Below are 19,695 nucleotides of genomic sequence, written 5' to 3' on the forward strand. Positions count from 1 at the left end.
TTCACTTGGTAGCTGTGGCCGAGCAGTCAGACTTCCCTCAAGAAGAGTTGGGCAGTATACAGAGCATAAAAGATAGGTACAGAAATACAGTAGCACAAGCAAACACTGACCAGAGCTTGGGTGTAAAAGTATGTACTTATTTAACAAACTCTTATAAAACACACTAGCACTAAATTGGTAAGATAAGTTCAAAACACAATCACTATTATCATATGTACATCCCTGATTACTTGTTGGACAAGTCTTAGTTAACACCACTTATTTCCAGACAGAGGTGAGCGCTTAACGTTCGATGGCACTCCAACAAGTTAAATAAAAAGGGACGGAAAAGCAGAATTATGGAAGCATACACACTAAACACTTTTTAAAGAACCACGGCAAGTTTTAGGAAGGCACAGTCTACTGGTGAGCAAGGAAGTTTAGGCGCCAAGCCCACTTTCAATGGAGCCAGACGGAAGATGCCCAAGATCAGACAGTTACACAGAGTCTTCAAAGTTTGTGGAGGTAGTTCGAAAAAGGTTTAGTTCAGTGCAGAAAAGTTAGCTAAGGTGTCCCAGGCTAACCCAGGTTCGAGAGACGAGGATTTAATACACCCCGTTCAATTGGTTGCAAGCGAAGCCAGGCGGAACACGGTACCTTAAATGGAGAGGATCCTCCAGCGGGGGCAGTTGTTCCTGGCAGCGGGTGCAAGTGCAGCGTCGTCCAGAGGAAGAGAAGATCTCGTCGTGGAGGAAGAATGAAGGTCGTTGCACTGCCAAGGAAGAAACCAGCCGCGGAGTTCTCCGGTACAAAGGTACTACCCTTTCGGTTCGCGGTGGTGGTGAAAACGTGGTATCCCGGTTGCTAGGGTGCTTGGAACAGGCAAGGCAGCCACGAGATGCTCCAGGAAGGTGAAAAGAAGGTAGACTGATTATCCCCACCAGTCGAAGGAAGAAGACTCTCCGGGCTGGAGATCTCCTCTGTCGTTGGGAAAAGTGGTGAGACGGTTCAGCAGGGCTCCACCAGTGGTGTCGTCGTTGCAGGCCGGCTCAGCTTCTCCCTCCTCGGATTCTTAGGTCCTGTGGCGACTTCTGAAGTTCCAGTCCCCAAAGCCCTGCTTTTATGCAGCACATCCCAATTCACTCAGCCTAGCTGTCAATCAAACATGCTAAGTGGTGAGCCGGCCGGCTCACCACTTGGGCCAATTACACAAGAGTGCGACTTGAGTTACCAAGGTAACTCAGTCCAGGGTGCCTAAACCCCCTCCCACACCCCCTGTGGTACCCAGACAGAGTGGCACCACTTTTGGGGGCTTCTGTGGAGAAGCCCGCCAAAAAGTGGAACAAAGGGCTCGACTTGGGTTGGAGTCACAGAAGAGAACACAAACACCATTTTAGAATCGAGTCCTGGCAAAAAATACCAACCGGCGAATTAATATTAAATAAATAAATCGGCGGTATGTTCGAGGCTATGAGAATTAAATAATTAAAGTTGGTAGCCTCGAACAATGGGAAAATCCCATAGAGATATATTCGCGGTCGAATATAAAAAGTAGTATCCACTGCCACCAGCCAAAACTCGATCAGGGGGGACGGAGACGTGCCCCCTCGAACAAAAGACCCCGGGGCAATCGAATTGCCCCGACCAGTACGTCCACAATATGATGGTTTGTACTGGTTTCTCTTCATAATTTGGGACTAGCAAAGCCAATGGTGACTTTACATGCCTTGGGAGACAGTAGTCAGTCCCAGGGTATGGAGTCTATGTTGGGGGGTCGCTACGACACCCCTGGGTTACGGCACGGAGGGTGCTGTGTAACCCACATCAAAAAAAAAACATGAGACCCTATGGAGTAAAAGACTCCATACCCCATAAAACACATGGAAAGTTAAAGGAAGACCTCAAATCGTGTCTAAGAGTGGGAGCAAAAGAATCTCACTCTTAGCAGGAGAGAATAAAATAAACCCCAAAAATCCAACAAAGCTGCTGGGGGACTCACTAGGTTTGGGAAATTAACCTTACAGAGAATTCTCCCTAACAGAAACCCTTCCTTTTTCTGTTCTTCAGGGCAGAGCTGGAAGAGCTTGGTTGCCCTGGTTATCATGGCGTGAAAGGGGCCAATTTCGTCGGGTGGAGAAGCCCGAGAGGGGGGGGAGGGTGATGACGGGATGTCCGTTGTGTCATCGCCGCCGTCCGTCCCCGTCGCTGTATCCGTCGCCGTATCCTCTCCAGGGTCCGGCGAGGGGGATGAGGGGTCCACAGGCCTTGCAGGCACGAAGGGAGGAGCGGGGTGGACTCTCGCTTGTTCGGAGGGCTTCCGTCGGGGTCTGTGGTAATCTCGTCCTTATCTCAGTACATAAGGATTGGATCGCCAACAAAATGGCCACCAAGCTATCCTGGGGCTCGGGTAATGGCTGCGATGGACGGGATGGCCGCTCCACTGGGCCCTCTTCGTCGCCATCTTCGATCACATCAGCGGGGACCGTCCCCTGGGATCGAACCTTCTCGAACCTCTCGTTGAGGCCTATCAACCTCTAGTTGAGGCCCTTCTCGGTTTCCACCACATCCTCCTCAGAGGCTGATTCCGAGTCTGTAATGGCCACCGGCCCCCCCCCTCTTTTTCCGCCGGGGACTTCACGGGGGTCTTAACGATGGGCTGGAAAGAGGATTCACTCCGCGGTGGCAGGGATACTCTGGGCCCAGAGGCCGTTTCCAATGGCATAGTCTCAGCCGGCTTTGCCAGGGTCGCAGCGACCACTTCGATAGAGGTCTTTGCCAGCTGGATCAAAGCCCTCACCACCTTAGGTGCTTCCTGGGCCTTCGTCTTGGGTGGAGGGTCAGTGCCTCGCTCCCCCTTCAAGATCGACTGGGTCCGCTCCAGCAGCTTACCCGGGTTCTTGGACTTCCTCTTCCCCGAACCAGAGCGCTGGCTCGTGGTTGAACGTGCCGGGGAAGTAGCGCCCTGCCTGGCAGCCAAAGAGCCCAAACGTTCGGTGCCCGCGGTGCTTGGCCTTCTGTTGGGCCCCCGTCGCGCCATCACAGGACTTAGAAGCCCGCTCAGACTTTTTCTTCGCCTTCTCACCTGCTGTGCCCTTCTCCAGCCAGGCGGCGAGGCGGGAACAACGATGTTGTTTGGTCCGTTCCGAAAGGTTCTTGCAGAACGCACAGTCCTTCTCCACGTGCGTCTTGTCCTCATGAAGGCAGTAGAGACATCGCGAATGCTCGTCCTCCTTGAAAACGTTTTGCAATCCGCATCCATGGCATACAGCTTGGATCCGGGCGTCGAGCTTTCCTTGTCCTGGGCCATGTCCGTTGAGGTAGGCTGCGGATCTTCCGGAATCCTCCAAGAAGTGTAAACTCGACGAAAACTTGAGGGGTGTAGAAGAATTCCCAAATGGATCCCCGTTATCGGAAGTAGAAAAAATGAGAAAATCTCCTGAAAAAGCACGGAAACGCAGCAAAAACTCGAGAGCTAAAGCACGAGGACTCCCAACACTTGAGCGTGCGGAAAAAATCTGAGGATGGCTTCCAGGGGCGGGTCTTAGGGAGAGGGCAGTCATTGGCTGGGGGCAGTATGACCCAGAGATCAGTGATTGGTTACTACTAAGAAAGACAGATCAGAAACGAAACTGATAATGATTTTTTCTTTACCGAGGATTCCCAGCCTGACGACGGGGAATATTCATGAGCATGTGAATCCATGCCAGACCCCATGCTGGAGAACTGCGCTTTCTGCGATGGCGTTAAGCAGGCTGGCGGATAGTTGATGGAGAATCCCAGATCTGCCAATAGTCGGGACGGTCGCCTTCGTGTGTTCGTCGGCCAGCCCCTCGAATGGACGTGTATCAGCCAGTCATCCAGGTACGGGTATACGTGTGTACCCTGAAGATGGGCTGCCACTGGTGCCAGGCATTTTGCGAAAACTCTTTGGGCTGACTTCAAGTCGAATGCTAGGGCCTTGAACTGGTAGTGCTGGCCCTGCACCACGAAACAGACATTTTTGATGTTTCGTGTGAATGGGGACGTGGTAATAGGCATCCTCCAGGTCCAACAACATAAAGAAGACTCTTTTTTTCCCCAGTAGTCGGAGCACGTGTTGCAATGTGACCATCCTGAATTTTTGGGACTTTAAGTATTTGGTCAGATGCCGTAGATCCAGGATGGGTCTCCAGCCCCCTGTCTTCTTTCTGACAGGAAAGTATATGGAAATCACTCCAAAGCCCCAGAGCCTTTGGGGAACTAGCTTGATCGCCCCTTTTCGCAGCATGGCCCGTACCTCTTCCAGAAGCTGAGGGATGTGCTCCTCCTGACGGGTAACCGGCGGAATAAGAGGACACCTGCAATGGAACTCCAAGATGTGCCCCTGGCCGAGAGCATCCAGCACCCATCTGTCGTTCATGATCGTTCTCCACTTGCTGATGAACCACTTCAGCCGGCCTCCCACTGGGGTGCACCAAGTGGGGGCCCGATGTCTTGGCCGGTTCAGTCTTGCTTGGCCGCTGGCTTCCTGCCCTGCGCCGTCGTCGTCCTCCACGTCATCGTCCTCGTGGACAATATGCATCTGATCTTCGTTGTCCGTGGACGAGACCTCCATAGCTTTGGCGACAACCTGGGAGGGCGTCGGTGCCTCCTCGCCCCTACCCCCACATTTTTTCCTCCCCGAGGATTTTGAACTAGAGCTCGGGCCAGTATCTTCATCCCTTCTGGCGTGCCTGCAGACTTTGACAAAGTCTCTGCGGCGGTGTTGGCTGTGCGGGCAAGGACACTTTCTGCGCTATGGGAGCCACCCTCGTAGGATCAGCACCCGTAGCTGCTGTGGTAGTATTAGCCGTCGACAGGGTCGTAGACAAGGTCTTCACCTGTGCCGGTTGAGCCTGCTTGGGCTGTGCAGCCTTCTTGACCTCTGTCCTCGGCTTCTCGGATTTCTCCTGTAGCTTAGCTGTGGTAGATTTCCTCTTTGAAGAGGAGCTCGAAGGTAGGCTGACAATGGAGGCGGAAGGTGATGCTGATTGCGCCTATCCACTTAGGGACCTGCTTCCGCAGTGAACCCGGTGTACTTGGACTTGTGGATCTTGGCCTTATCTTGGCCCCCCCATGGGTGAGGTGCCCTCAAAGGACTTAGAAGACCACTTGGCCCTGGACGAGGCATGACCCTGCTCGAAGCACAGGTCAGAGGCCTTGTTCGTGTTAAGCCATGCCGCTAGCCTACTATGCCTGTCTTTTGTCGTCTTCTTAGAAAAACCTTGGAATATCTCACACTCTGCCTCCTTATGGTACGGGTGTAGGCAGTAGAGGCATTATAGGTGCTTGTCCTCCACAAACACATTCCATAGCCTGCATTTGGTGCAGGGCCTGAAGAGGGACCTTCCTCTCCTCCTCCTCCTCCTCCGTCATGGTCGGAGGGTGCGAAGTAGGCCGAAGATGGTCTTTAGAATCTTCGATGAATCTACGCCCCTGAGAGGCACAGAACTTAACCAACAATGGATCCCACTGTCAGCTGATGAAGAAAAGAGCAAACAGGCTCTTTGAAACAAAAATTGAACTTTTTCAGTCAAAAAAACATACAAATAGCTCTGAGAGCAACTCGAGGACTCCCAACAATGAAGCGTGTGGTAAAAATCTGAGGATGGCTGCCAGAGGCGGGGCTTAGGAAGAGGATTGTCATTGGATGGGGTCAGTATGACCCAGAGGACAGTGAGTGGTTTAGAGGAGGAATAAAGTTTTAAAGTGAAAGTGAAACAGTTTTTTCTTTTACCAAAGATTCACAGCCTGAAGACGGGGAATATTCATGAGCATGTGAATCCATGCCAGACCCCATGCTGGAGAAGGGGGAATTGATGCTGGACTCCTACTCACCACCAATAAAACCCAAGCTCTAGAGAGAAGTAAGAATCGTTACTGGGACACTATTACTCGTTCCTGGGGAGACCAATTGTAAAGATTGCAGGGTGTGTCTGTGGTACTACCCACTATAGGGTTGGGGTAGAGATACAGAGGCACTCTTGCCAAGGCTCTTAAAGGTTAGTAAAGGATAAGCAAGGAACAAGTTACTTACCTGTAACTGTTGTTCTCCAGCATGGGTCTGGCATGGATTCACATGCTCATGAATATTCCCCGTCGTCAGGCTGGGAATCCTCGGTAAAGAAAAAACCAGTATCAGTTTCGTTTCTGATCTGTCTGTCGTAGTAATAACCAATCACTGGTCTCTGCGTCATACTGACCACAGCCAATGACTGCCCTCTACCTAAGCACCGCCTCTGGCAGCCATCTTCAGATTTGGAAGCACGTGAAGTGGCAGTATGACCAAGTGAAGAGCCGCAGAGGGGTAGGCGGGAGGGTTCGCATGTGAATCCATGCCAGACCCATGCTGGAGAACAACAGTTACAGGTAAGTAACTTGTTCCTTCTCCAGCATGGGGTCTGGCATGGATTCACATGCTCATGAATAAAGAATACATAGCAGTATACACATGCACAACCACGGGAGGTGGCAAAGGCTCAACATTAAGCATAGCATCAAACTCAACATTAAGCATCTTACCTCCTCACCAGGCTCACCTCAGGCGAACAGGTTGCGCAGCACTGCTTGGCCGACCCTGGACTCCTCCCTGGAATCCCGATCGACGCAGTAGAACTTCGTGAAGGTGTGCGTCGACCTCCACGTAGCAGCCCTGCATATGTCCAGCAGGGGCACACCAGAAAGGAACGCCGTGGTAGCTGCGATCGCTCTGGTGGAATGGGCTCTCGGACGGCTGGGCAGAGGTCGGTTTGCCAACCGATGACAGTACATGATACAGCCGGAGAGCCATCTGGAAATGGAAGCCTTCGAGAGAGCCTTCCCCTGATTGACAGGTCCAAAGTTCACAAAGAGTTGTGACGTCTTCCGAAAACACTTCGTGCGGTCCACGTAGAACTTCAGCGCTCTAGCTACATCCAGCGAGTGCAAAGTCCTCTCAGCCGGCGACGAAGGCGACGGGAAGAATAAAGGCAACACCAAGGGTTCGTTGAGATGGAAGTCCGACGGTACCTTGGGCATGAAGGAGGGGTGCGTCCTGAGCACTACCCTCGTGTCGTGGAAAGTCAAGTACGGGGCCTTGCAGGAAAGGGCCTGGATCTCTCCCACTCGTCGTGCGGAGGTGATGGCCACAAGAAAAGCAGTTTTCCACGATAGAAACTTCAACGGAGCCGAGTGCAGAGGCTCGAACGGAGGTCCCATGAGCTTGGTCAGCACCACGTTGAGCTCCCACGCCGGGGCCGGAGCCTTCACCGGCGGGAACGATCTGAACAGTCCCTTCATGAACTCTTTCACCAGGCGATGAGACCACAAGGACGTCCGCCCCGTGGTTCTGGTGTATCGGGAGATCGCAGCAAGATGAATCTTGATGGACGCGTGTGCCAGGCCAGCTTTGGCCAGCGTCAGCAGGTACGGCAGTACTTGGGGAGCCGTAATCCGTAGAGGGTTAATCTTCTGTGCGTGGCACCAGACAGAGAACCTCTTCCATTTGTGTCCGTAGCATTTAAGAGTCGAGGACGCCCTGGCCTTTGCAAGAACCTCTCTGCAGTCGGCCGGTATGTCGTATCCTCCAAACTCTAGCGCTGCAGGAGCCAGGCCTGCAAGTTCAGCGACTTCGGGTCGTGGTGGAGGATGGCGCCTCCTTCCCTGGAGAGTAGATCCGCGTCCGCCGGCAGCTTGATCGGCGGGGACGCTGACAAGTCCAGAAGGTCCGGGAACCATATCTGCCTCGGCCACGAGGGTGCGACGAGGATCATCCTGCACCGTGACCTCTTGAGCAGGTTGACTAGCCGGATTAGCAGAGGCAAGGGAGGGAACGCGTAGAGGAACAGGCCCTCCCAGGGGAACGAGAAAGCATCGCCCATGCTCCTCGTCTGGGGAAACCTGCTGGCGAACCTCCGGCACTTGGTGTTCGTCGCCGTCGCGAACAGGTCGATCTGGGGTGTGCCCCACCGTCGGAAGAGGCGATCCACCAGATCCTGCCGTAGTTCCCACTCGTGGCACGAGCGCAGCTCCCTGCTGAGTGAGTCGGCGATGGTGTTTTTTATCCCTGCCAGATGAAACGGCACCAGAAAAATCCTTTGGGCGACGGCCCAATGCCACAGGTCCTGCGCCTCCTTGGACAGCGCTGGGGACCTGGTTCCTGATGTAAAACATGGTGGTGGTGTTGTCGGTGAAGATCCTCACCACCTTGCCCTTGAGGGACGGAAGGAAAGACCTGAGGGCCCAAAACACTGCACGGAGCTCCAGGACGTTGATATGCAGGGACTTCTCCGTCGGGAGCCAGAGTCCCTTTGCGTGCAGATTTTCGGTGTGCGCTCCCCACCCTTCCAGGGAGGCATCCGTAGTCACAGTCTCCTGGTGGGCTGGGGTCTGGAAGTCCATGCCCGCCGTCAGATGCGCGCGGGTGCCCCACCACCGTATCGCTCGTCGGAAGTTCTCGTCGAGCTTGATCCTTTCCTCGAAGCTGCCCGTCGTCTGGATCCAGCGCGCATCCAGGAATTCTTGCAACGGGCGCATCCGGAGCCTGCACATGGGAATGAGGTAGATGCAGGAAGACATCATCCCGAGGAGGGACTTGATGGACCTCACTTTGGCCGCGTCGGCCACCAACATCCGTTGCACCTTGCCCAAGATGGTCCTGGTCCTCTCCTCCGACGGGGAGGCCAGAAGGGACACTGTGTCGAGCCTCGCTCCCAGAAACAGTGCGACTTGCGCGGGCACCAGGTGGGATTTGGCGTAGTTCACGGAGAATCCCAGGTCCGTGAGGAGTTGGACGGTCCTTGCCGTGTGAACCACGGCGAGCTCCCTCGTCTTGGCGCGGATGAGCCAGTCGTCCAGGTAGGGGTAGACGTGGATCCCCTCGCGGCGCAGCTGCGCCGCCACCGGTGCGAGGCACTTGGTGAATACCCTGGGTGCCGACCGTAGTCCGAAGGGGAGGGCTCTGAACTGGTAATGACGCCCTTGGACCACGAACCTGAGGAATTTTCGGTGCCCCTTTAGGATGGGAATGTGGAAGTAGGCATCCTCCAAATCCAACGACGATAGGAAATCCCCTTCCTCCAGCTGGCCCAGGACGTGCTGGAGGGTGACCATCCGGAACTTCTGCGCCTTGATGAACTTGTTCAGACGTCGGAGGTCTAGGATGGGGCGCCATCCTCCCGTCTTCTTCTTCACGAGGAAGTATCTCGAGTAAACTCCGGAGCCCCGAAGCCTCTTTGGGACGATTTCGATGGCGCCCTTCCTGAGCATCGCCTTTACCTCCAGGAGAAGTTGAGGGACGTGAAGTTCTTTCCTGGCCACGGGGGGGGACACGCGGGCACCTTCTTTGAAACTCGAGCGCGTGGCCCCGGGCCAGGGCGTCCAGCACCCAACGGTCGGTGGAGATGGACTCCCACACGCTGACGAAGCCCGCCAGCCGGCCTCCCACCGGGGTGCTCCGGTGGGGGCCCGACCCCACAGCCGGTTCAATCCTGCTTGGACGCGGCCTTGCCGCCTTGACCTCCTGGGCGACGAACGGCGGGGTCCGCTAGACTTGCCTCGTCCTCTGTAGGCCTCTTGCGACGACGAGCGGGCCGCTTGACGGTAGGAAGCGAAACCGCCGCCGGAACCTCTGGAGGCGCCCTTGCCTCCGCTGCTCCGAAAGGGCGTCCGACGTTGCTGCAGAACTCCGAGGGCCCGGGCCGTCTCAGTATCCGCCTTGATGGCCTGAAGGGAATCGTCCACTGTCTTCCCAAACAGGTTGTTCCCGTCGAAGGGCATGTCCAGGACTCTGGTCTGGACGTCCTGCCGGAAGTCCGTAGCTTTGAGCCATCCACGACGTCGAAGGCAAACGCCGTTGCCCAGCTGGCGGAACCCAGTGTCGGCGATGTCCGTCGCCACGGTGATGGCGTGGTCCGAGGCCACCTCACCTTCCTGCAGGATCTCCAGGGCCTCCGCCCTCTTGTCGTCCGGCAGAAAATCCAGCAGGGGAGCTATCTTGTACCAGAGCTCCCTGTCGTAGCGAGCCACGATAGCCAAGGCGTTGGCCGCTTTAATCGTCGTCGCTGCCGACGAGATGACTCTACGTCCCATAGCATCCAATTTCTTTCCCTCGCCGTCCGGCGGGGAAGTCGATGTGGAGGCCGCACCCCCCCCGCTTTCTTCCTGGCTGCCGCGGAGACGACGGAATCCGGGGTAGGCTGCGCCCGGAGGCACAGGGGGGCCGTGTCCGGGACCCGGTACTTTTTCTCGTACCGGTCTCTTCTAGCTGGCGTCGTGGAAGGGTTCTTGAGGAGGGAAAGGCCCTCATCCCAAATGTCGTCCAACAGAGGCACTGCGAGGACCGTCTTCCTCTTGGCCTCGCGCCGCTGATAAAGGAAGCCTTCCTTTTTCTTCTCCTCAGGGCAGAGTTGGAAAAGCTCGGAAGCCCTGGAGATCATGGAGTGGAAAGATCCGATCTCGTCGGGCGGAGAAGCCCTGGCGGGAGGCGACGACGGAAAATCCTCGTCGTATGCCTCGTCGTCCGTACCCGTTGCTGCCGTGTCAGTCCCCGTATCATCCCCTCGGGTGGACGGGGAGGAGGGCTGGACGGGGCGCGACGGTTGAAAAGGAGGTGGTGGATGGATCCTTCTTTTCTTGGTAGGGGGAACACCAGAAGGTCCCGGTTCTGGATCCCCCGACAGGAGAGGTTCCTCCGTCGGTAACGGTAGCCTCGTCCTTATCTCGGAGCATAAGGACTGTATGGCCAACAAAATGGCCGCCGAGTTGTCTTGCGGCGCTGGCAGAGGGGAATCCGACGGGCGAGCAGGGGCCCCGTCGGTATCCTCGACGATGTCGTCGTCATCACCTGCGTCGGGGTCCATTCCGACGGGCTGGCCTTCTTCCACGCCTAGGCCGTGGCTTAAGACCTCGATCAGCTCCTCTTCTGAGGTTGAGGCCGAATCTACGACGACGCCCTGCCCCCCCTTCTTCTTCCCCACGGAGGGTTTCACGGGGGTCCTATCGATGGGCACAAAGGAAGACTCCCTCCGAGGAGGCAGGGAGATTCTGGGCCCTGAGGTCGCCACCACCGGTGCAGCCACCACAGGCTGAGCCAGGGCCGCCGCGACCGTTTCGATAGAGGGCTTGGTCGGATGGACCAAGGCCTTCACCACCTTAGGTGCGCTCACCGCCTTATCCTTGAGGGAGGGGGCACTGCCACGCTCCTCCTCTGCCTTAGAGCTCGACCGGGGCCTCTCCAGGAGCTTCGCCGGGTGCTCGGCCTTCCTCTTACCCGACCCAGAGCGTTGGCTCGTGGTTGATGGTGCCGGGGAGGGTGCGCCCTGCCTGGCGCCCGTAGAGCCCGACCGTTCGGCGCTCCCGGTGCCAGCGGACTCGCGGTGCTTGGCCTTATGTTGGGCCCCCGTCGCCGGGGCGCCCTCAAAGGTCTTAGAAGACCGCTCGGATTTCTTCTTCTTCTCGCCAGACGGGCTCTTACCCTCCAGCCAGTTGGCGAGACGTTGATGGCGGTCCTTCATGGTCCGTTCCGACATGTTGCCGCAAAACGCACAGTCCTTCTCCACGTGCGTCTTGTCCTCATGAAGGCAGTAAAGGCAGAAAGAGTGTTCGTCCTCCTTAAAGACGTTCTGCAGCTGGCATCCAGGGCAGACCCTGAACAGCTTTCCGGGCGTCGAGCTTCCCTTCTCCTGGGCCATCTCCGAGACCGGGCCTGAGAAGCTTCTGGAGTCCTCCGAAGTGTAGCTCGACGAAATCTTCACCCTTGAGGGGCGCAGACGAATCCGACACGGGTCCCCGTTGATCGGATGTAGGATCGGTGGAGCTTGAGGCTCTTTTGACCGAAAGAATCGAAGTTTTTGTGAAAAAAGCGCGAAAAATAGCACTAACGCTCGAGAGCAATAGCACGAGGATCCCAACACATGAACGTGCGGTAAAAATCTGAAGATGGCTGCCAGAGGCGGTGCTTAGGTAGAGGGCAGTCATTGGCTGTGGTCAGTATGACGCTGAGACCAGTGATTGGTTATTACTACGAAAGACAGATCAGAAACGAAACTGATACTGGTTTTTTTTCTTTACCGAGGATTCCCAGCCTGACGACGGGGAATATTCATGAGCATGTGAATCCATGCCAGACCCCATGCTGGAGAACAGTAGGGCCCATTCAGCCTGCAGTTCTTGGATGTGGATATCGGTCAAGTCGTACTGCAGAACGGCTTTGATGGTACGCCAAACCCCACAACATCCTTCTCGACCGCCTTACAGTACTGCGCATTAGGATGCATGTATGGGCTGCCTGTTGAAACTCGGTGCCCTGGGACATGTCCAGTCTGCTTACGTCGTGGAGACCCTCCTCCAGCTCCAGTAATCCCACCTGGTCCGCCATGAAATTAGGCAACAGGTCCAAGACTGAGCCCGCTAGTGGCTCCATCCCAAAAGGTATTGGGTTGCCTTCCTCGTTGAGGATAAATTTCATCAAAGCACTCAGCTTCGGTCCCGCAGTATATCCACTGGTTAAGGGGCTTCATGATCCGAGGTGAGTGTCAATGGTATCATCGTTGGTGCAGATCGAGCACAAGGGCATTTCACCTCCCCTGGCTGTCTTTGTGCCGTACAAACTCGGCGCAGACTGAGCTGAGTCCACCTGCATAATTTCTTTTTCACCTCACTGCCCTAAATCGACTTACTCGTCGCAGGGTAGGAATTTCCCCCTTTCATCTGACGAGTCGAAATCATATCTGCATCAGCACTTCTTTTTGTGCAACGATGAGTGGTGGGACTCAGTACGCAAGTGGAACTGTTTTTTTAAAATGTCTTCTGACACGTACCCTGCCGTTGTTTCTCACGAGTAGGCCAACAATGGCATGCCTTCAAGGATTTCGAGACTGAGTTAGCTGGAGATTTCAACAGGGGTCTACCGATAACCAGTTTTGCTTAGCGTTCCTTCACCACCTCCGTGTTCATGGCCAGACAAGAACCAAATTGCTCCATATCATGCCCGACACAGACACCACACAGGTAGTGCGTGGGCCCATAAGGAACATCTTGGAGTTGTGCTGTGCTTGCAGCGCTTTAAACTGGACGGTTTAGGCCCGACATTCGAGCATAGCAACAATTTTGAATCAAAGAATCGAGCCGTGTTCTGAATAGTGTTCGGAATGTGTAGAAAAATGGAATTGAGGCAAGGAGGGAGCGTAGTGCATCTCTTTAGTACATCGATCAACGTCATGTTCGGAGTCTGGGAGTGGCGCAGGAACAAAAAACGAGAGTTGAGAGAATGTCGAGTCACACCACCTGTCGAACATTTTATGAGCAGCTTACACTGGATGGGCATTTATCAAGATGTGGAATCTGTGGGAGAATGCAATCAATTGAACAGTATGTTCACAAACATATCCAGAAACAGCTGTTCAACATACACTGTACAAAATAAACTTAATTTGAGGGAAAATAACACTTACTTGGAAACAGAATTTTAGGATTTAGGGGTGTCTTGCAAATCGAAGTACATCTTTCACTCTGAAATAAAGATATTTTCAATAGAAAGAATATACATTAGGGTGAGTTTTTCACTTGTAAATGATAGTTAAGTCAACCCCATTTCTGGTTAGTTACCTATTGGTACTTTTCCAAAAATGTACTTCAAACTCTCTTGAAAATGGGACAGTTTATGAAACGACAAATGATTTATGATTTCTAAAGAAAAACACCACAAATCTTCTCCTTGTAATTGAGAGCAATCATTTTATTCTCATGGGGAAGTAGAGTTACAAGGTAAAATAGATATTTTTCTGTAGTTGCATAGTCTAAAATTCACACAACCAAAAAACAACCACATTGTAATTTAGAAGTGTTTGTTTAAAGTACAGTTAGAGAAAATACCCCCACAGCTAATACAACTTATAAACTATAATTTCTACCTAAAATGAAGACAATTAAAACTAAGAATGCACATTCATCACAGTGTTATTTTTGAAAAATTACTCTGGCTTAATGGGGTGAAAAGACCTATTTAAAAGGACATAAATCACATTGTAAAGAACATAAATTATAGGTAGGCAACAGGGTAAAAGCATCTGTTTACTATGCCTAAGTTAAGAGAAAGGACGCAGTTTAAAAGAAGGTAGCCAGTGTAAATACAAAAGTGCAAAAAAAATTGAAATGTCCAGTTGTTACTGTGGACATACATTAAACTTACTCACTATAGTGTAGTGACTAGGGCACTCAGTCTTTAGCCCCCTTTCCTCCATCCTTGTTGGCGTCCCCCAACATGGGGACGGTACTGGAACCTTTGGCAGCAAAAATGTAAGCTACCCCATGAAATTTAGTATAGCGCATGGGGCGTAGAAATGCCCCTGAGGCACCGCCCTGCGGCGCCTCGCCTCAGTCCCTTTTTGACATATCGGATGCTTGAATACCTAGCTATGCTGACAATTCTAGCCCCTGGCATATTACTCTCCACTAATCATTTTAGCAATATATAAATTAATTTTGAGGAAACAAACCAAGATCCTAATTTGTTAGAAATTTTAAAAAAGAAAACTAGAATCCCTAACATGATATCAAATCTTGACCTGTTAGTGCAAAATAAATTATACGATACATACAGTACACAGGGTTTTAAATTGAATTGCCCTAGATCATATTTGACTATATTATGCTCTGCCAAACTACAGCATTTTGTTAGATATTTACGTTTTAATATATTCCCATCAAGAGAGAACACAGGCAGATGGGTGAATGTGCCTTGAGGAGTGGACGTGCAGTCTTTGTAATTCGACAATTGAAACGACACTTCACCTGCTTACCAATTGCCCCAAATTGAAACCATATTTCTCGAGGAGCTACTCCAGACATGTACCTACCATCGATTGCATTACAAGGATTAAGTTACTTACCTTTAACTGTTGTTCTCCAGCATGGGTCTGGCATGGATTCACATGCTCATGAAAATTCTCCGTTGTCAGGCTGGGAATCCTCGGTAAAGAAAAAATCAGTTTCAGTTTAGTTTCTGAACTGTCTTTCTACTAGTAACCAATCACTGGTCTCTGGCTCATACTGCCCCCAGCCAATGACTGCCCTCTACCTAAGCCCCTCCTCTGGCAGCCATCTTCAGATTTGGTAGAACTTAAAGTGGCAGTAGGACCAACAGAAGAGCCACAGAGGGGTTGGAGGGAGGGTTCGCATGTGAATGCATGCCGGACCCATGCTGTAGAAGAACAAGTTACTTCTTACCCTGTAACGTTCTTTCGATGGGATGTTCCTCCGACTTATTCCTTATCTTGATAGATTACATTCCAGCTTGCTGGCCTCGGATATGTTTTCAGTAGAGGGCACTGCGCGTCGACGTCCCTCGAGCTGGTGTCCCTCGACAGCCAGTCTCGGTGCCGACGTCATCGTGCGTATAAATAGACTCGCATAGCGACCGTTGTTCAGTTCCGTTTTGAAGCTTGAAATTAGCTGTGCATGAATTGGTTAATGACCTTCAAGGAGCATAAGCTGCAACTATAAGGGAAGTTTTACTGCGGGGATGGATGGGAGGGGCGATAAGGAATACGTCGGAGGAACATCCCATTGAAAGAATGTTACAAGGTAAGAAGTAATTTGTTCTTCGAAGGGATTGTGTCCTCCGGCGTATTCCTCATCTTGCTAGACTCCCATAGCAGTGGTGTGAAAAAGGAGGTGGGAGTAAAATTGGAATATTTCCCTTTAAGAATGAACAGAATGTAACACAGCTTTGCCAAATCTTGTCTCCTGGCTAGAGAAGGAATCCAGACTGTAGAATTTTGTAAAAGGTATGTGCGGACGACCATGTGGCAGCCGCACATATGTCCCGAATCGGTACCCCTCTTTGGAGAGCCGAAAAGGCTTCCATACCCCTGGTGGAATGAGCCCTAAGATGTTGAGGGGGCTCTTTCCCTGCCAATTTGTAGCATTCTGGAATGGCTAAAACAATCCATCTTGAAATGGTCTGTTTTGTGATTGGCAATCCTAATTTGTGTCCTGCATAACCTATAAACAGTTGGTCTGCTTGCCTTATCCTAGCAAGTCTGTTGATATAAAAACTCAAGGCACGCCTTGGATCCACCCTATGTAGCCTCTCTTTCCCTTTTCCCTGGATGGGGAGTAGGATAGAATGAAGGTAAGGTTATTTTCTATGTGATGTGGAATTCAGAGACCACCTTTGGGAGGAAATTAGGCTTCACTTGCAAGACAACTTTGTCTTTTTGAAAAATTGTATGAGGAGGTTTGTAATTCGCTGACTGTTCTGGCAGACGTTCGAGCCACTAAGAACACTGGTTTAAGGGTGAGAAATCTTAATGAACAAGAATGGAGTGGTTCAAAAGGAGTACTCATCAGAAAATGTAAGACTAGATTTAAGTCCCACAAGGGAACAGCTTTGGGGGATAGACATTAGTTAACCCTTTCAGAAATTGGATTACTAGGGGTAATTTGAAATATGATGGCTCCTCCGCAGTGCGATTAAAGATTGACAGCGCTGCGAGGTAGCCCTTGATCGTACCAACTTGAAGACCTGAATTCGCCAAATAGAGCAAAAAAGATAACACCATTGGTGTACTGCATGAAAAGGGTTTGATATTCTTTTCTCTACACCAGCTGAAAAATCTGTTCCTACGGCAGCAGTATAAAGTCTTTGTTGCTGGCCTTCTAGCTGAAAGCAACACCTCCATGACGTCATCCGGGAGGTCCCAATCCTTGTATCTCAACCTTTCAGAAACCAAGCATGAAGGTTGAAGGTTCTGATGCCTGGATGGAGAACCTGACCTCCCTTCTGCGAGAGAAGATCCTCTCTTTGCGGAAGACGAATCAGAGGGCAGATGGACATGTCCAGAAGGTCTGGGTACGACGTTCTCCTGGCCCAATCCGGGGCAATTAGGATCAGTTTTCCGGAATCTTCTCAACCTCTTGATAATCTGAGGAATGACAGGGACTGGAGGAAACGCATATAGAAGTGGAAACTCCCAGTCTACTACGAACGCGTCCCCTAGAGCTTCTCTCGGGGGAAATTCCCTTGAAAAAAACGGATTGCATTTCCTGTTGATACTGGTGGCGAACAGATCCACTTGAGGGGTTCCCCAAAGGGCGAAGATCTCCTGAAGGACTTCCTGAGCTAGCTCCCACTCGTGGATGACTGTGCTCTGCCTGCTCAGAGCGTCTGCTGTCAAGTTCATCTCTCCGGCTAAGTGAACTGCCGATAGAGAGATTCCTTCTTGAATTGCCCAAAACCAGAGCTGCATCGCCTCTCTGCACAGTGGCAGTGATCCTACGCCTCATCTTTTGTTGAGGCAGTGCATGGCCACTTTGTTGTCCGTCATTATTAGGACATTTTCCCCCTGTAAAGATGGCAGAAAAGCATTCAGCGCTAGTCTGATTCCTCTCAGCTCCAATAGGTTGATATGTAGTCTGGACTCCAATGGAGACCAACGACCGCTGATGGTCAAGTCGTGGCATGGGCTCCCCAACCCTTGAGTGACACATCCGTGACTACTGTTATCTCCGGCCATGGTTGCCAAAACTGTTCTCCTTCCAAAATGTTCTCCCGACAGGCCCACCACTGAAGGTCTCGAGCCACTCTGTCCAGGACTTGAAGGAGATCTGTCATTCTTCCTGAGAATTGCAACCATTGAGTTCTCAGCGCTCACTGGAGAGATCTCATTCTCAGACGAGCCTCTGGCACTAGGAAGATGCAGGATGCCATGAGGCCTAGCAACCTCAAAAAGTCGAAGGCTGGAAAAAGTAGGGCATTTAGAAATTTGGTGACCATCTGCAGAATATCTTGGGCCCTCACCTCTGGTGGCGAGGCTCTCCCCAGGGAAGTGTCCAGGACCGCTCCAATAAACTGGAGTCTCTGTGATGGTATCATCTGTGACTTCTTAAAGTTGAGGGAGAAGCTCAGTTTGTGAAGAAAGTGGCAGACATAATATAGTTGGATCTGAGCTTGTTCCGATGATACTGCTCTGATCAACCAATCGTCTAAGTAGGGATACACATGGATCCCTTCCCTCCTTCAGCCCAAATGGCAGAACTCAAAATTGATAGTGAGAGTTGCCAATTGCGAACCGCAGGTATTTCTTGTGTTTGAGATGGATTGGCACATGGAAATAAGCATCCTGAAGGTCTAGAGCTGCCAACCAGTCCTGAAGCTGGAGGGCCTGGAGGATCTGAGAAAGAGTTATTATCTTGAACATGTCTTTCCTGAGGAATTTGTTCAATTCTCGCAAGTCCAAGATGGGTCTCAGTCCTCCGTCTTTCTTTGGAATGAGAAAGTAAGGGGAGTACCAGCCCTTGTTCCTCTTCGCTACGGGTACCGGCTCTAAGGCACCCTTCTGTAGCAGGTCTATAATTTCCTGCATAAGGAGCGGATCTGGAAACTTCAAAGAGTTGTTCCCCGGTGGATGACTCTGAGGGGTGTGTAGGAAGGGCAGGCAGTAACCATGGGCAACAGTCTCCAATGCCCAAGCATCTGACGTAATAGCCTGCCATTCTGCCAGATGTTGAGTTAACCTGCCCCCTACTGATGTCTTGTGAGGGGAGACACCAGAGGGGTTTTGAAGCGGCTGACACAGATGCCGAGGGTAGAGTGGCACCTGTTGCTGCGGCTTTTGTACCTTTTCCCCGTCCACCACGGGTGAATCGTTTCTGGCCCCTTTGAGCTGGCTGTCCTCTATCTTTTCCGAATGGGAAGTAAAAGTGAAAGGACCTACCCCTCCAGGAAGCTCCTCAGTGGTGATTCGGTGTCTGCCGGATTGCAGCCCCAAGAGATTTCGCCGCTGCCTTGGATATTTGTAATTTCTCCAGGCTGTCATCAGCCTTCTTACCAAACAAAGAAGTGCTGTCAAAGGGCATGTTCAAAAGTGTAGCTTGTACATCTGGAGCAAAACCAGACTTCCGCAAGCACGCAAATCTGCGGATTGTGGTACTTGCCGCCATGGCCCTGCTGATACTGTCTGCAGATTCAACGCCTGTTTGAAGGGACTCGCACATTGCATCTTTTCCATCTTTGATGATGTTTAAAAATGCTTCTCTTTCCTCTCCTTCTGGGAAACAGTCAGCCGCAGATGAAGCACACTCCCAAAGCGTATGGCTGAATCTTGCAAGCGTGCAAGTGCTGTTAATAGAGTTAAGCGATATGCTAAATGCCGAAAAGACTTTTTGACATAGCATTAAACCTTTTATCGTCCATGTCCTGTGGAATAGTAGGGTATGCAGATCTATTTGATGAAGTTGCGGCTTGTACAACCAAAGTCTCTGGAGTTGGATGTTTGCTCAAATATTCAGGATCTGTAGCAGATACCCTGTATTTGGTAGTTAATTTCTTGTTAACTGCAGGGATAACTTGAGGAGTTTCCCAAATAGCAGAGATCTTTCTTTGCAGAGCAGTATGAAAAGGAACAACAGGATCTTCGTGTGGACCTTTAACTAAAATGTCAGTAAGTTCATCCTGCTGAAAAGAAGATGTAGGTGTAGACCACCCCATGAATTCTATTATTCTAGCCATCAGAACCCTACAAGGGGTCTCAGCATGCACCCCAAGGTCTGGTTTAGCAAACTCTACTTCTGGAGAAGTATCTAAACTGCTTGCCTCATGTAAAGAGTCTTGAAGATCTTTTAACCTGTTCTCTTCAGAGATTAATTCCTCCGGTATGGGTGTTGTGGTCCTTTGTAAACCAAAAGGTCTCTCATGGTCGGAATCCTCCCCTTCCTCAT

General features: G+C 51.7%; 1 protein-coding gene across 2 annotated transcripts in view; it reads right to left on the bottom strand.

Annotated features, from left to right (window-relative positions):
- The window catches only part of HJURP (Holliday junction recognition protein), a 967,877-nt gene that overhangs the window by 15,122 nt on the left and 933,060 nt on the right, over positions 1-19,695 (bottom strand). For both annotated transcript variants that reach the window (XM_069620625.1, XM_069620626.1), the window contains one exon: positions 13,428-13,485. In XM_069620625.1, the coding sequence (XP_069476726.1) occupies positions 13,428-13,485 (58 nt within the window). The remainder of the gene's footprint in view (positions 1-13,427; positions 13,486-19,695) is intronic.

The sequence above is a fragment of the Ambystoma mexicanum genome, chromosome 5q (assembly GCF_040938575.1).
Source record: "Ambystoma mexicanum isolate Mex_15411 chromosome 5q, UKY_AmexF1_1, whole genome shotgun sequence".
Taxonomy (NCBI): domain Eukaryota; kingdom Metazoa; phylum Chordata; class Amphibia; order Caudata; family Ambystomatidae; genus Ambystoma; species Ambystoma mexicanum.